Source organism: Apiospora aurea (assembly GCF_038362705.1).
Source record: "Apiospora aurea strain CBS 24483 chromosome Unknown utg000001l_segment0_segment0, whole genome shotgun sequence".
NCBI classification, from domain to species: domain Eukaryota; kingdom Fungi; phylum Ascomycota; class Sordariomycetes; order Amphisphaeriales; family Apiosporaceae; genus Apiospora; species Apiospora aurea.
The window spans coordinates 64,461-79,558 of NW_027117388.1; the positions used below are offsets into that span (position 1 = coordinate 64,461).

Sequence of the window (15,098 nt, forward strand, 5' to 3'; positions counted from 1 at the left end):
TCTGCGAACTAGATTGATTGAATCACGCCACTTATGACCAGCTTAATAAAAACTGTAATAGACCTTAGAACATAGACAGACATACACATTATAATCTAGGATACCCCTTCTGCACGACACGAATACGCTTTTCTTCCCGAACTCCTCTCTGTGCAGCGGTCATTACGTGCCTGCCAAGTTCAGCTAGCCGTTCAGATGCTCAGATGGAAGCAGGCCACCTCGAGAGGACCTGATAGGTTGCAAATGCCAAAATCGATGGTATCATTGATCGAAAGCGGCATTTTTGGCCGCTACATACGGCAGTTCAGGCTCATTATTCAGCTAACTCGTGATCCAGGTTCAGGATGGGCTCGACGAAGCCGCGGAAAACCACCTTGGATATCCTCAATGCAGACGACGCCGGCGCTGCCTTCTCCTTCTCGTCCTCCTTCCCGTCCTCGCCACCCAGACCCTTGTCCGCAGCCGCCGCCCCGGAAGGAACCTTGTCATCTGTCATGGTAGCAGGCATACCGCCGTCTTTGTTGTTGACAGTTGATGCTGACGTTGCGGGCTGGACGTCAGACGACGGTGTCGAGTCGCTCTCGCCCCCCTTCCCCTCGAGGTTCAGGGTCCACCGCAGCCCGAACCCGCGACTGTTCCGGACCTCGTAGATGGCGACGTAGGAATGCAGCATGAGCACGTTCTCCCAGCGCACGTTGCCCAAGACGTCCTCCAAGACGCCCGCCGCGAGCTCCGTCTTGTGCTCGTTGCTGCCCTTGGGCCAGGGCCAGAAGGGGTGCGGTCGGCCATGTTCCGACGAAGCCCCGCCGCGCTCAAAATGTTCTGTCCAAGCCAGGGAGTGGGTGGTTAGCGGGTTGGCAGTCAGTCAATTGGATTACCCCGCGTGCAGTTCTACCGTTTGGCAAGCTCCCCGAATCTGCTAATCCTTTTGAAACAGTCGACACGCACTTACTGCAAAGAGCTACCGCGCCGGCAGACATGCGTGTCTTGGGCCTCGGAGGGGCGTTGAATGACTCGACCAGCGCCTGTCGATCGGGCGGCAGCAGGAACACGGTGCCTTGGGTGCGCACCATGTTGTCGCTGGCGTTTCGGTAGGCCGCCTCCTCGGGGCTGGGCTCGGGAGACCATGGCAGCTGCAGGCTTCGGTACATTGCGGGTTGGGCTCCGGTCGGTAGCGTCGTGTTTGACGATCGAGATTGATTCCGCACAAGTGAGAGTCGTATCTGGACTAAACGTATGACTGACAAGGCGATTCGATAGCTAGCGAAATTGGTATTCATGTAGATATTCTGTCCTTTGTCCGCTCGCTTTCTCCTTGACGGCGAGTCAAGCAGGCAGCCATGTCCGATTATGTAGGGCTGAGCTGGGGCGGTGTTGAAGATGTCGCCCCGTTTCTATTCATTTAATGGGCCCTTACAGTAAGAGTAAGTTTCCAGCTGCTCCTACGGAAAAGGAATCTATCAACAGCAAAACTTCGCGGCAATCACCTCCCACGCGGTCGAACAGATGCAGCAGACTCGTGCCTGGAGGAATATCGTATATTGCATGTTGTTGTTATTTTTCATGATTCAATCAATGGGTATACCAGCCTCGCTCGCTTAATCAAAACAACCCGGCAAAACATCATGTTCGCCGCCATCTTGCACCCCACGGTTTCACCTGGGCCCCTTCGTCTATGGCCGCGCTAGTACCCTGACTTCCTGCATGCGTGCCAGCCCCCGCAGCGCCCGGAGCAGTTGTCGAACTTGGTGCGCCCTGCCCTCCCTGTCCTCCATGATGCACTTGTAGTGGCGCGGGAATCAAGGAGTCGTCACTCGCCAGCCGACGTCCTTGCGCATCCGTCCCTGGCAGCTCAGCAACCGTCGCCAATTCCTCACCTGGGGGCGCCGCCGCGTTCCCATGCCCTACACCAGTAGTGCCGGCACCAACCCCGGCACCGCCTAGCGACCCTTCGAGCTCACTGATGGCCGAGTCATCTGACGGGCGCGGCCGGTGTGCCGATTTGAGTTTCGTCGACGGGCGTCTTCCTCCTGCTGCTGCTGCTGCTGCTACCGTGCCTTCCCCAAGCTCACCCCGCAGCTTATGGGGCTTCGCAGGCCGGCCGTCTGCCTCCAGGATCGCTGCGCCGCCCGCCATTGGCACCTTGGGCTCATTGGGCGGCATGTATGCCCCATCCTCCTCCATCCTGCTCCTTTTATTCGACGGGCTGTTATTGCGGCGTCGTCGGAGAAGCAGGAACACGAGCGCGACGAGTAGCACTCCGCCCACTGCCACGCCCACACCTACCCCGATCTTGGCCCCCGTGCCGAGCCCCGATGACTCGGAGTCGGAGCTGGAGCTGCCATCGCCGTTTCCTGTGATCGATCCCGCGTTGGTATCGCTCGGCGAGGAGGCGGTTCTGGTGACGGTCGCCGTCACAGTACGGCCATTCGCATCGGTAAAAGTCGTTGCTGAAGAAAAGCCAGAAGAAGAAGGTAAGTCACTTGGCGAGCCCAGGGAGGGAGAGGAAGTTGATGATGATGGGTTGGTAGTTGTGCCAGCTGGTGGGCTTGACGGGGGAGGAGGGTCAACGCTACTGGTTTTCTCTTCTAACGTACGTGATGTCATGGTCTCGGCTGGAGACGTCTTGGTGGCTTGGCCTCCTCCTGCTGCTGTGGTAGGCACTGTTTGTGACGGGCTATAGCCCGGAAAGAAGCTCATCCTGTCGCCCGTGTTCTGAGGCAACGACACCAAGTTGGTCAGGGTCTTCGTGTCCTTGAAGGCCACGGTGGCTTTGGCCGCGTCGGTACAGCTGCAGTACGCCCCCGGCTGGAGTGTTGAGGGGTCGCCGCTCTGCGAGCAGATGGCCCATTCGCCGTCGTCGTTGTCGCAGTACGTCAAGGCCACCCACGGTTGATCTGTTCATCCCGAGGAGGCGTCAATTAGCCTCTCGTCAAGAGAGCGCTTATTGCACTTGGGCATATCTGAACTCACCCACGACCTTCTTGGGACAGCTCGCGTCTTCGTACTCCGGATCGCTGCAGCCGGCCCAGTAGGTCAGCATGTGGCCATATTCCCCAGGGTCGCCGTCGCCGTGAACCCCGAAGCAGGCGCCGTCGGCCAAACAGTTGTCGCCCTTGCCGCAGCACGTCTGGTGGCCGAAGGCGTCGTTGCCGCACGGGATGAAGCTCGAGTCGAGCCTCTTGTTCGGGGCCGTGTAGCAGGTGCCATTGCTGACGCGCGGGTTCGGATGGTTGCTCATCGTGGTAGATGTTACCGACCTCTGCGCATTTTATTTTCGTCTGGTAAAGTAATGGTGAAAGTAGAGTGGAAGGGGTGGGCATATGGGAATGTTGGCCGACCACTGTCATGCCAAAGCCGATTTCATACCAGTAGATTGCCATTTCCCCCTTCGCTTAATCCCGCTGTGACGTTTCGAAGCCCCCTTTTGCTGATCGAGTTCATCGATGCTCAATCGATCCCCAATGACGTGGGTGGACGAGACCCCTGTAGATATCCCCAACTTATAGCCGTCTCGGTCCCACCTTGAATACCACCCTGTGGCTTCCTCTCCATTCGTTTAGCAATTCGCAGCATCTAGCCGCCCGCTCCCGCTCCGGAGCTTTTCCCCCAGCGCCAAGAAAGTTGAGAACATACCATTACAAAACCTGTTTGGCAAGCAGGGCCAATGAACGGCTTCCATTGACTTGACCTCCAATGCTTCATACGGAACAGCTATGGCTCGGAATGGAATTTGGTCATCCGGCATTGGGGAATTATGCCTGCCGCTTTTGTGTGGGTAATAGGGACATCTCAAGATGCCAACCAGTCTTTCTCTCAAAAGAACAGAACTTTGTTCTCGCCCTGGGCCATGAGTCAACCAAATACATTGGCAATACGCTCCTACAAGATCCCTCCGTAGGGAACGCGTTTGTCAAATCGCGGTGGATGTTCGTAGATTGCAACCAGTCTAGTCCACGTCGCCGATGGATTGATTGGTCATTGGTCATTCTCCAGGATAGGAAACATAACCCCGTGTAGATCAACAAAACTGATTGACATGTGCTCTTGAGACCCATCGTTGGAAGACACAGACATATGCTCGGCGACCAACCCTTGAAGGGTATCATCTGAACATGGTAGCATTCACTCATAGCTGCGAGAGACAGTGCGTTAATATCTGCAAACTGCAAGCTCTCTGCCGTCTACCTCTTTTTAGTATGATGTCATCTTCTATTATAATAGCCTAACGTCGTCGCTTTCCCATTTGGTCAATTTATAACCGGATAGGCAGCGGCATGAAGTCTCGCGAAAGTAGATGGCAAGAGCCTTAGCAACGTCATCTTCGCATCGTCTTTTCCCCAAATAAGTCAAGATCGTGAGTTTTATTGCACGGAGCTTGATCCGAACCGCACGAATTGTATCCGGTGAAATAAAATACACCCTCAACCTCGGACACGTTGAACTTACCGAGTTCTCCGATGAAAGAAGTGAGGTCGTCCTTCGAGTCATCCACATGAAACAGGCCTTAAACCCAATGTTCAGCTTAATCGACGAAAGTAGATGCCATTTTCAGCTGATCCTGATGGCCGCAGCGACTTTACCTGGTCGATTACGGCCACGATAATGCTAACGACTGAGAGGCCACTGGGCTAGATTGGCCAACAGGTCCTAGCTGTCGGACTATACTTCCTCCCTTGCCACAACCAGCTTGATTGTCCTTGCTCCGGGCCTATAGCCTAATCGGACGGTTGGCGGCTGGAAGCATGCGTCGTCGAGATGGAGGGGGATTCAACAGGCCAGTCTGTGTGGCCGCGTTCAGATGACTCGAGATACAGCTATTACTGGTTTTGTACAGACGGGTGTCAGTGCGAACTCCACGAGCCCCTCACTGCAGGCACGAGCAATGATAAGAGACACCTGCGAGACTTCTCTTGGAAACGTGACGGTTGCTTCACCTTAGGGATATATGATATCTTTCTGTATAATACGCAAGCGATACTGGCTCCAGAACACCGCGTCGTACCCTGTGTAGCGTTATAGCTCCGACACTGCACTCCTACCGACAAATCCCCGGACGGCCGAGCAAGGCTTCTGGGCGCCCCTCCAACCGGCAATTGCTAAGAAAACAGCGGCATGTCGTCTCAGCTCCCCAACTTCTCCCGTACCAACCGCCCAGCCGCTACGTCGGTAGCCAGCCGTAGACTCGGGCGGTACAACGATGCCACCACCTCTATACACCCATCCAGCCCTTCTCCAACATATGCGAGCGGTGTCGGGCGTCCCTTGAGTAGACACCAGCATGATACTGAAGACGACGGAATCGGCGTCAAAGCCGCCACAGTTAATGCTGCCCAGCAAGCCGCTTCGCGCTCAGGCCTGGGCAGCCATGAGCAGAGACCCCCGCCGCCGCGAGCCAGGCCATGGACTCCGTCCGATTCGAACGCCAGCTCGTTCTGCCGGCGGCTGCGGAACGAGTCCGCCCTCCACTTCTCGCCCGTGGACCTGGACCTCGCGCTCGTGGAGCTGGCCAGCGTGGACGAGCTGTCCCTGATCAAGAGTTACGAGAAGGAGGTCTCTGCTTCGCGGCACACCTCCCTGGACGTCGTGGCGAGCGCGGCCTCGCTTTCGCACGTTTACCGGAGCAGCTCGACGCAGACCGAGATGGGGCGGCGGACCAGGCGGGTCCCCGCGAGCCCGACGGTAGCAACATCTAGCTCCAGTCCGGGCCACCCGGTCCGTATGCATCTATACCCCCACAGCGAATGCGGAGAAAGTCAACAGCCGCGGTGGTCTCGGATCGTCTTACCCCGGGAACCCAAGTTTACAAGCGCCACCGTCGCCGCCTTCACCGCAGACCCAAGCAGACATCATCAGGTCATACCACCAGCTCATGGCCACCGGCTACTTCCAAAACGGGTCCATCCACCAGTCCGTCTGTGCGGGGCCGCGCGCGACGCGTCCGCTTTTACATGATTGTGATTTCACTACTGCTCTGCGTGTTTCTCATGTCCCTTGACTTGGTAAGCTGCCTCCTCTACAACCCCCCTCTGAGTTAGGTACTTATGTCGTTTGCCAGACCATTGTGGCGACTGCGATTCCCAAGATCACCGACCAGTTTGGTCTACGTGACGTGGCGTGGTACTCTTCGGGATTCTTCATGACGACGGCGGGTTTCCAGAGCTCCTGGGGTAAGATTTACAGATACTTCCCACTGAAGATTGGCTTTTTGAGTGCTCTTGGGTAAGTTGATTAACCCTGGTATCTCCTCGGCCTCGAGTTACTATTATATTAGTAGGAAGTCTAAGCTAACACCTGGGGTAGTATGTCCACCAGATCTGAATTTATCGTGAATTGCTAACCCGAAACTTCAGGCATATTCGAAGCGGGCAGTCTCATCTGTGGCGTCGCGCCCACCTCGGTGGCACTTGTGATTGGTCGTGCCATTGCCGGAGTCGGCGCCGGCGGTTTGTCGTCTGGCTGTTTCATCATCATTGGGTACATCGCGCCGCCCGCGAAGCGACCCGTGTTCTTGGGCCTGCTCGGGGCTTCCCTACGGGTATGCTCCACTGTCTTCACCTTCTTCTCTGGATGCATCGACGCCTCGACCCCCTGCGTGGCTACCATGCAGGTATGTCACATAATACGCGGCATTGGCTGACTTCTATGCAGTATCGCAAGCGTAGCCGGTCCATTACTCGGCGGCGTGCTTACGGATCGTCTGTCGTGGCGATGGTGTTTCTGTCAGTGCCGACTGCACGAAACTGTTAGGATGAATTGTTGACCACGCGCCTTAGATATCAACCTGCCCGCCGGGGGAATTTCCGCCGCCGTCAACGTCTTCTTCTTCACCACTCCAGAAGGTGCTCGACCCCTACGGGCCCGTCTGATCGACAAGCTGCGCCACCTAGACCTCGTCGGCGTCATGATCGTCATGGGCGCCGCCGTCTCCTTCACCCTCGCTCTGCAAGACGGCGGGACCACCAAGTCGTGGAAGGACAAGCAGGTCGTCGGCCTCGTGGCCGGGTTCGTCGGCATCGTCGCCGCGTTTGCGCTCTGGGAGACGTTCCAGGGCGAGCACGCCATGATCACGCCCCGGCTGATCCGTCAGCGCAACGTCTGGGTTCCTTCGACCATCATTTTCCTCTTGGGCGGGAGCTACTTTGTCCTTATCTACTACCTGCCCGTCTATTTCCAGGCCATCGATGGAGTCAGCCCGACCCAATCCGGCAGTAAGTTCCAAAATCGGCCTGCTTGACAAGACTGACAGATTACTAACTACTCATTCCTGGTCGACAGTTCGCAACTTACCTTTCATCCTCAGCAGCAGCATGGCCGCCGTGGCCATGGGCGGCATCATCTCCAAGACCGGCATCGCGATGCCGTTCCTGCTCGGCGGCTGCGCCCTCGCGACGGTCGCATCGGGAATGCTGTACAACCTGGACATCGGAAGCGGCCCGGGCAAGTGGATCACCATCCAGCTAATTGCGGGCATCGGGTACGGCACCGCCTTCCAGATCCCCGTCACCATCTGGTGTTCGTTCTGCATGAATGCCGGCATTGTTTCTGCTGTAATAATCAGTATGTAGCGTTATATTCAGTAGGAAGACTTACTCGCCTTCCAATTGAGACTGTCTTCATTTGTTTGAGTAGTACCCGAAAGTTTTCAGGGCTAGTTGAACGTGCAGCAGTGTATAGGAGCTCCAAATCAAGAATCTTTCCCCCTTCGTAGGCGTGTTTTGTCAGAAGTACTTCGGTGGATTCGCGATCAATACCTTCGTATCTGAAGCATATTTCAAGAGCTGAGGCGCGCCCATGCTTTACGCAGGCATGCTTCATCACTGACACCCCTTCTCCGATAAGCCATCGTGCTATGGGGCCTTGATGCCTTTTCAGAGCTAGGAGGAGTTGCGAACACCCTCCGCAAGTCAAGTCCCCGTCAAGTGGACAGCCAAGCCTACGTAGACGTTGACAGAGCTTGATATCCCCTTTTGAACCGCTTTTTTCCAAAGAGAGTTAAAAGTCTATGATTCGTGGATGACGGAGGGGATGGCTGGGCAATGCCTTTATCTGGTCTGCCATTGACTTTGGCCAAACGCCGATCGAATATTTCAACGATGTCAGGAAATCCCATGAGCATTGCCAAGTCCAGGGTGTTTTTCCCTGCCGGTCTTCCAGAGACTCAGCTCCCAGTTCAATCAGTTGCTCAACTGCTGAAGCTCTCTGGTGTTCCACGGCACAATGCAACGGTGTGTATCCATCGTGTTGATGCCGAATATTGGTGTCGAACCCATGCTGATGCATATAGCGTATAATGCTCATGTATCCCCCAAACGCTGCAAAATGCATCGCTCGCCATGCCCGATCTGTTTCATCAATGAACTTTTGCGCTTTGTCATGCTGGAAAAGGAACTTCATGCAGTCCAGCTGGCCTTCAAGGGCACTCAAATGAAGAAGATCCGCAGTCCCTGTTTCACCATAGCAAGCCCAAGTACACCATGAAAACCAAGATGGGTGTTCGGACAAACTGAGAATGGGTAAAATCGACTCGAGGATGCCGATATTGCCAGTGATGACGGCAGCATGCATTGCGTTGACTCCACGGGCATCTGCTTCATCTGCTCTAGCACCATTCTTCAATAGACACAATGCAACGTCGGTTTGACGTTCCAGGATATGATGGACCAGCGCCGGTGTATTATCGTAGCAAGGATTTGTTCGTAGGTTCGGATCTGCACCCCGGCGAATAAGCTCTTCGGCCAGCCACGTCGAGCACGTGCAACGGATAAGCCCGCTCTCTTGCTCTGTTGGATCGATCTTGTTCCACGAATCTTCTGGAAGACAATCGAGGATTAAGTTTGCTGCCTCCTGACAGGTCCTGTTAATATTATATATGTACGGCAACTCTATGTACCGTAGAGCCGCGCATGGCTCGCGGTCTCCAGGGAAAACCCCTCGTTCCGAGAGGAAACGGACCAAGGTCATTTCTGTGTCAGGGTAACAGGACGAATGTAGCAGTTCAAGCGCTATGGAAGACTGACAAAACAGTGACCAGTAATCAGTTTCGTCTGCCACGTGCATCAAGAATTCGGGACCGACAGGCCAAGACTGGTACGATTTTCGAGCAGAAAGGTCGAGTATCTCCAGAAGTGGCATCAGCCCGCTTTCACCTGTGCTTTGCTCATGAGACCTCATGTACCCCAATCGCAGGACGGAGCCAAGACAAGTGCATATCACAAATCGGCTCTTGCTGCGGAAGGACTTGACCAGGCGGACGCATGTGACCGCGTAGTTCCAAACGGATAAGCCGATTTCGTCGCGACTCGTGAGGGTACTGGGACTTGTGAGCTGCTCGATTGCTTTACAGCGTCGATCTTGGATGTCTGCACTTGGCTGTTGATCTATTCCGGTGGCAAGGGTTGAAAGCCACCCTCGGATATAAACCTCCACTGGTAATATTCCATCAGTCCGTTTGTCGCAATAATTAGGGAGATGCTCCTTGAGAACATTGATGCACTCCGCAGGTGTTGTTTCCTTGACGTAGTGAAGGGCGCTGTCACCATCGTCCGACTTGATGGGAAATCCGAGTGCCATCAGATCGCGCAAGAGTGACGCCGACTCGATTCCACCAGCCAAGCAAAGCAATTTCGATCTATCAAAAGTCTTTTGTAACGAAACATTTTCAATAGCCACCATGTACTCCTCCATCAAGATCGTTTCCCTCCTCTCCCTCGCGGCACTCATCCTTGCCAGCGCTGCCCCCGAGGCTTTCCGTCTCGACAACGGCCAGGAGACTGTCGAAGTGGCCCTGGGAGTCCGCGGCCGCGGAGCCGCCCTCGAGGCTCGAGGCAACTTGAACTGCCAGGGGTCTGCCTACTGCGAACGCCCCGGCGGCAGCTGCGATGAAGCCTTTCGCCAGATCATACCCGGAAAATGAGAACTGCCTCTTTGTCCATTCAACATTCATGCTTCCTAACCAAAATATGGAATAAGCCACAACATATGCTGACGAGTGACTTCGCGATATGCAATACTTATCTCACCGGCGACAACAAGGGGGCCAGTGGTACCTGCAGCGGTGCTGGTGGTGTATTTGTCAGCGGCGGCCATTGCTCGGTTCCTGGCTCACAACTCCAGATAAGTAAATCGTGGTATAAACGTCCGAAAATGATGGGACATAACTGATGTTCCCTTTTTATCTCGAAAGGCATCGTACGAATCCATTCCGAACTATGGATGTTTGCACTGCGGTCGCGAGACCCTGGACAATGGCTGCATGATCAAGATCGACCGCGTCACTGGTTGCTGAATACGGATCGTCCGGATACATGTAGTTCTGCTTTCTATTCACGCTGCACTCGTTGGAGGCTTCTGGGGAGTCTGGGTCAAAGGCAACAGGGGCTCGGGGCCCAGTTGATTTAGAGTACACTCGTGCAGTACGCATATCAATGAATGATTTCTCTTCAAATAACAAGGGGATGGCACAAATGACGTCGCTGTGGCGGCAGATGGTCTCACGTAAGGTTGGTCAACCCCACATCATGGGCTTGACCGGCGCTTACGGTTGCAGGGTGATCTGGATTCTGATCTGGATTCTGATCTGTGTAAAGACCATACTCCTGAGCAATACCATAATGGCTCGTCAGCTTACATATTCGATCAAAATACATTTTCCGGTCCAACTTTCCGTCTCCGGCCGTCCTTGTTCCCCTGCATCTTTTCCAATACTGTCATCGTCATATCCCACCACAACAGAACAAGTCCACACGTTCCTACCATGGCTGTTCAGATCCCCCCCAAGAATGGTACGACGAGAAAATGAGGGACGATGCCGCGTCGCCAGTGCAATGCACCACGCTGAAAGCGTACTTTGACCAAACCATGATCGTGGACGACGCAGCCAGGATCCTGACCAAACCAGTTCATCAGGCCGCCACCACCGCCCAAGATCGCACCGACGACGAGGTGGACGAGCTGTGTAATCTATGGACCATTCTTATCGACCTGATCATCGAATGGCAAGCCGCACACCCGCAGATTTTGCGTCTGCTGTACGCCATTACCCGACTTCCCGCCGTGGACCGGGCCGATAAGGCGAGTCTGGGCACCTTTACCGACGATGCAGGAGTGGTGCGCGAGTACCAGCTTTGGGAGGATCTCCCCAAGTTTTGGAATCTGCTAAGTGGCTACTGGTACTGTACGTAATAATAATTTTCCTTGCGCAAGGCCTTCCACCTCATCCCCTCCCTTCTTGGTTGCTACATGATGTGTAATTTTAACTACCAACACTATCAGCATATGTCGCATGGAGGAACAAAGCTGTCCAGCCCCGACAAATCACGGGCACGGGAGACAACGGGTGGACCCGCATCAACGCGTTCGCCGCGCTCGCTCTGGTCGATGACGGACCCTTCCAGGGCATGACGCTTCTGAGTAATTGGGGTCGCCAGGCCCTCGACCTGGCGGCCCAGGGCGGAGCCGCGACGGCTCACATCGATGTCCCCGTGGCAGCGTCTTGGCTCGTGTTGGCGGGCCCAGAACTGCGGAAGATCCACAAGCAACTAGAAACTCAATGGCGGCAGGCATTCGAGGAGATTTCCCAAGTCGGGAGCTTGGATGAGCGGCTCCGTAATGATGCGGCGGACACGGCGGAGATTCTTTCGGAAGTTCAAAGGTCATGAGGCAACGACGGGGGCTGCTCGAGAGCTCTGTAAAGGATGGTTGTATATTGGACAGAGTAAAGCGCGGAGCAAGCGAATAGAAGTCTCATGTACGTACTAGGGTAATATACGAAGACACTAAATTATTCAGCTTGATGTTTCCATCAATACAATCAATCGTCTCATTGACCTAACTGCAATGCCGCTGAATTACTTCGACTATTTGGTAAAGGCTCACCCGCCGCAATTATACCCGGCTGAGACGTACTTGATGCCCTCCCGCAAGCTGAAATAGTCGATGCACACTCATGTGTTCCACATGTGTTCCAGTTTCCTCCCTACAGCCCCGGCTCGGCCGCCTTGGACTGGCCGATGTCGGCCCGGGAAGGCGAGTGGAGGACTCTCGGCGCAGCTTAGCAGCGCCACGACGTGATCTCCTTGTAGTACTCGACGGTACGAGGATCGCTGGGCAAGGCGACCGAGAGATCGTAGTTGTATGACGATGTGAGGCCTCGATCGTCACCCTCATTGTTGCAGCCCTTGTACCTAATGATACCGAGAGACTCCTGGGTCAGCACATATGGGAAACCAGAGTAGAAAGAAGATCTTGGGCGCGGAGGCAGAGAGAAACGAATGGGGAACATACTTGTAGAACTGGCAGTTTCCTCCGGTGTTGGTGGATAACGAGACGACCTTGTCATTACATCCTTGGCTGATCTCGGTTAAGTTGGCCGGGTCAAAATCGAAGTACGACACTGCAACAAGCGTGCTAGTAAACGAAAGTTCATCCTAGTCTCAGGGAACAGGTAAAGTAACCCTACCGCACTTCCCGGGCGCGGCGCCGAAGACGAGGCAGTCGCCGCGAAATCCGTTCTCCGTGCACTGCAGCACGAAGACGTACTCCGGGGTGGTAGCCGGGCGAGTGGGGTCGGGCTCCTGTTCGGCACGTCGGGAAGGTGCATCGCCGGTCCTGGCCAGGACCTTGGCCGACTTCTGGAAGGGCTGGAAGGCGGCCGAGTTGATGACACTCTCAGCGATGGGAACTTGCGCGTCGGCGGCGAGGAGGTTGGAGGAGCCCTCGCGCTTCAGGAGCGAAGAGGGAACGCTGAGGGCCATGGCCCCTGAGGCAAGCGAGAGAAGGGGGACTAGCTACATGGTGGCGGGTCTTGATAGATTAGTATTGAGAGACGATGCGGAGGATGAGAAACGAGTGAAAGTGTCGTAGTGCTTAACTTGTTGCAGAAGAGGACTTGTCTAACATCAATGTGCGGCGGCGAGGTTACTTATACCCCCTTACTCCAATACCGGCTTATATTGAGATGCGATATAGTACTCCCCACGTCCATCGCCAAGAGCATCTCGTCAATCAATAAGTTGTATAAAGGTTCACCCCTGGTGTATACCAAGCCAGGATGATGTTGCGGTAACCGAGGCGCAGTTTTAAGTTAAGCTTGGTAATATCCGCACTTTCGAACTCTTTTCCCACACCAATCACAGTTCAATAAGGACCATTCAGGAACTACCGAGGTCGCCGGAAATACCAGGGGAGTGTATAGTTCTATATATTAGTTTGCAGCAAGGCCAAGCGTTCTAGACACGCCCACATCACCCGAGCTCGGGTTTGATGACTACTTACCTACACTCATGGGGCTCCTTTCAGCTTCCTATTGAAATGAAAGAAACAAGATGGAAAAGAAGGTAACAATCTTGCGATTCATTGGAATGACCCAATTGACACTAAGCTATTGAAGCATCTATACGAGAGGTATAGAACCAGATAACAGTACCTAGTCAACAGCGCACCATAGGCCTGAGAGACATCTCTAGATCAACACTTCAAAGCATACCAACTCAATGACTTTACTACCATTATGCACTTATATAGTGGAACTACCAAGCCGAACTCTACTTGAACAACCCCATGCTCAGCGGACAACTACTCTTCGCCTCCTTGCTATAAGCCCCCAGGTCAGCAGCGTGGGTCGCGGCCTGTACCAGCGCGGAGCCCTCGGCATCCGGGGGCGCGACGACGGGATCTGTCACCTTAGTCTCGCCCACGGTCCTGAACGAGGCCCTGTCCAGGTTGTCCGCCGAGAAGGCGTCCTTAAAAGCGCCGCCCAAGATGGCCTGGCCGAGCGGGCGCGTGTTGAGTTTGACGCCTTGCGTGGTGGACAATGAGGGCTTGGTGCCTCCTGTGCCTCCGGAAGAGGCGTTGCTTATGGGATGGTTAGTGTGATTATACCTGACGTGTTGTTGGTGAGAAAGGGGAGCGGGGTGAGGGATGGGGGCGGCTGGGCACATAGGTAGACAATTGGGGAGGGGGGGCCTTACAGAAGAGCGTAGATAGGAAAGAGCTCGGGGCTGCGTGTATAAGACTGGTTGTTATCGATGTGATAGCGGAGCTCGATGTAGTCTATGCTGTCGTTGGCGCTCTCGTACGAGTTGTCCAGGTGACACCATAGGCTGTGGAGCTTCTTCTGGATAGCTGGCAGCAATATCGCAGGCAGGTTAGCCGCCAAAGGCTCGACGACCGGCTTCGAGGTCGCGCCCAGCGGCAGCTCTTGCTTCGAGGCCGGGAGAAAAACGTGCGGCGTGATGTAGAACTGGACGAGCTTCTGCGCGGCGAGAAGCATCTTCACGAGGTCCGCCAGCTCGCTGTTCGTCACCATGTCAACGAGGGCGTAGAGTAGCTCCATGAGCGACGGGCTCAGTACGGAATGGGAGATGAGATCGTCGGGCTCAACGATGGTGGCGAGGGGTTGTTTCGCATCAACCTGGACCAAGGCGCCGACCGCTTTGATGTACTCAGCGAGACCCGGGACAGCTGGCATTCCAGGCACCGTGAGAGCTGCGCCACTGAATAGGGGGTCCAGGAAAGGCGTGGCGGTACTGTTGCTGCCTGGCTTCCCCAGGATGTACTCGCTAAGACGGCGTGCCAGCACTCTTCGGAGGTCCGGACCGACCAGTCTCGCCGATGGATCCAATGGATCCGGCAGAGGAGATCCACCGGCAGTGAAGAGGGGTCGAACCATCTGCGCCAATCTCCACCGGTCCATTTCATCCTCATTATCATCCCGCAGGCCCGCCCCATAGGCGTCTGCTGGATCCGCGCCAGACCATGTCGCTCCCAAGCAGAACAAAGTGGGAGCTTCCGGAGTCGTGCCGCCGGAGGCCGCCCCTTTGGGAGCAGTAGCAGGAGGTGCAGTAGTTGGGGGAGCAGTAGGTGAAGGTGCGGTGGCCAAAGAATCAGCAGCATGGGGAGCTGGTGCCGGAGCTGGTGCCGGAGCTGGTGCCGGAGCTGGTGCCGGAGCTGGTGCCGGAGCTGGTGCCGGAGCTGGTGCCGGAGCTGGTGCCGGAGCTGGAGCTGGAGCACCAAGGTAGTTCAACGAGACTACCAGGGGCACGTTGGTGATGACCCGAGTTTCCTCGGGGTTTTGGATTGCATCTCGAGCCGACAGA

General features: G+C 55.3%; 9 protein-coding genes across 9 annotated transcripts; 5 read left to right on the forward strand and 4 right to left on the reverse strand.

Moving 5' to 3' along the window:
• Positions 1-313: 313 nt before the first annotated feature.
• PG986_000029 (uncharacterized protein) lies at positions 314-1,151 on the reverse strand (the record flags this gene model as incomplete). The annotated part of the gene is made up of 2 exons (XM_066836251.1): positions 314-822; positions 953-1,151. 2 exons carry the CDS (start codon positions 1,149-1,151, stop codon positions 314-316), a joined length of 708 nt encoding a protein of 235 aa, XP_066705144.1.
• A 472-nt stretch (positions 1,152-1,623) lies between these two features.
• PG986_000030 (uncharacterized protein) lies at positions 1,624-3,241 on the reverse strand (the record flags this gene model as incomplete). The annotated part of the gene is made up of 3 exons (XM_066836252.1): positions 1,624-2,450; positions 2,598-2,897; positions 2,974-3,241. 3 exons carry the CDS (start codon positions 3,239-3,241, stop codon positions 1,624-1,626), a joined length of 1,395 nt encoding a protein of 464 aa, XP_066705145.1.
• A 1,874-nt stretch (positions 3,242-5,115) lies between these two features.
• PG986_000031 (uncharacterized protein) lies at positions 5,116-5,955 on the forward strand (the record flags this gene model as incomplete). Its single annotated transcript, XM_066836253.1, has 1 exon — positions 5,116-5,955. One exon carries the CDS (start codon positions 5,116-5,118, stop codon positions 5,953-5,955), a length of 840 nt encoding a protein of 279 aa, XP_066705146.1.
• A 184-nt stretch (positions 5,956-6,139) lies between these two features.
• PG986_000032 (efflux pump) lies at positions 6,140-7,568 on the forward strand (the record flags this gene model as incomplete). The annotated part of the gene is made up of 5 exons (XM_066836254.1): positions 6,140-6,170; positions 6,354-6,538; positions 6,652-6,661; positions 6,777-7,211; positions 7,279-7,568. 5 exons carry the CDS (start codon positions 6,140-6,142, stop codon positions 7,566-7,568), a joined length of 951 nt encoding a protein of 316 aa, XP_066705147.1.
• Positions 7,569-7,995: 427 nt separating this feature from the next.
• On the reverse strand, positions 7,996-9,573 carry PG986_000033 (uncharacterized protein; the record flags this gene model as incomplete). The annotated part of the gene is made up of 1 exon (XM_066836255.1): positions 7,996-9,573. The coding sequence occupies one exon, from the start codon at positions 9,571-9,573 to the stop codon at positions 7,996-7,998; it is 1,578 nt and encodes a 525-aa protein (XP_066705148.1).
• Positions 9,574-9,673: 100 nt separating this feature from the next.
• PG986_000034 (uncharacterized protein) lies at positions 9,674-9,916 on the forward strand (the record flags this gene model as incomplete). The annotated part of the gene is made up of 1 exon (XM_066836256.1): positions 9,674-9,916. The coding sequence occupies one exon, from the start codon at positions 9,674-9,676 to the stop codon at positions 9,914-9,916; it is 243 nt and encodes an 80-aa protein (XP_066705149.1).
• An 854-nt stretch (positions 9,917-10,770) lies between these two features.
• Positions 10,771-11,660, forward strand: PG986_000035 (uncharacterized protein; the record flags this gene model as incomplete). Its single annotated transcript, XM_066836257.1, has 2 exons — positions 10,771-11,176; positions 11,275-11,660. Coding segments are annotated over 2 exons (792 nt in total), but the record flags the coding sequence as incomplete, so codon positions are not given.
• A 392-nt stretch (positions 11,661-12,052) lies between these two features.
• Positions 12,053-12,755, reverse strand: PG986_000036 (uncharacterized protein; the record flags this gene model as incomplete). The annotated part of the gene is made up of 3 exons (XM_066836258.1): positions 12,053-12,245; positions 12,286-12,394; positions 12,461-12,755. The coding sequence occupies 3 exons, from the start codon at positions 12,753-12,755 to the stop codon at positions 12,053-12,055; spliced, it is 597 nt and encodes a 198-aa protein (XP_066705151.1).
• A 1,006-nt stretch (positions 12,756-13,761) lies between these two features.
• Positions 13,762-15,020, forward strand: PG986_000037 (uncharacterized protein; the record flags this gene model as incomplete). Its single annotated transcript, XM_066836259.1, has 4 exons — positions 13,762-13,865; positions 14,125-14,296; positions 14,351-14,480; positions 14,755-15,020. The coding sequence occupies 4 exons, from the start codon at positions 13,762-13,764 to the stop codon at positions 15,018-15,020; spliced, it is 672 nt and encodes a 223-aa protein (XP_066705152.1).
• Between the last annotated feature and the right edge of the window lie 78 nt (positions 15,021-15,098).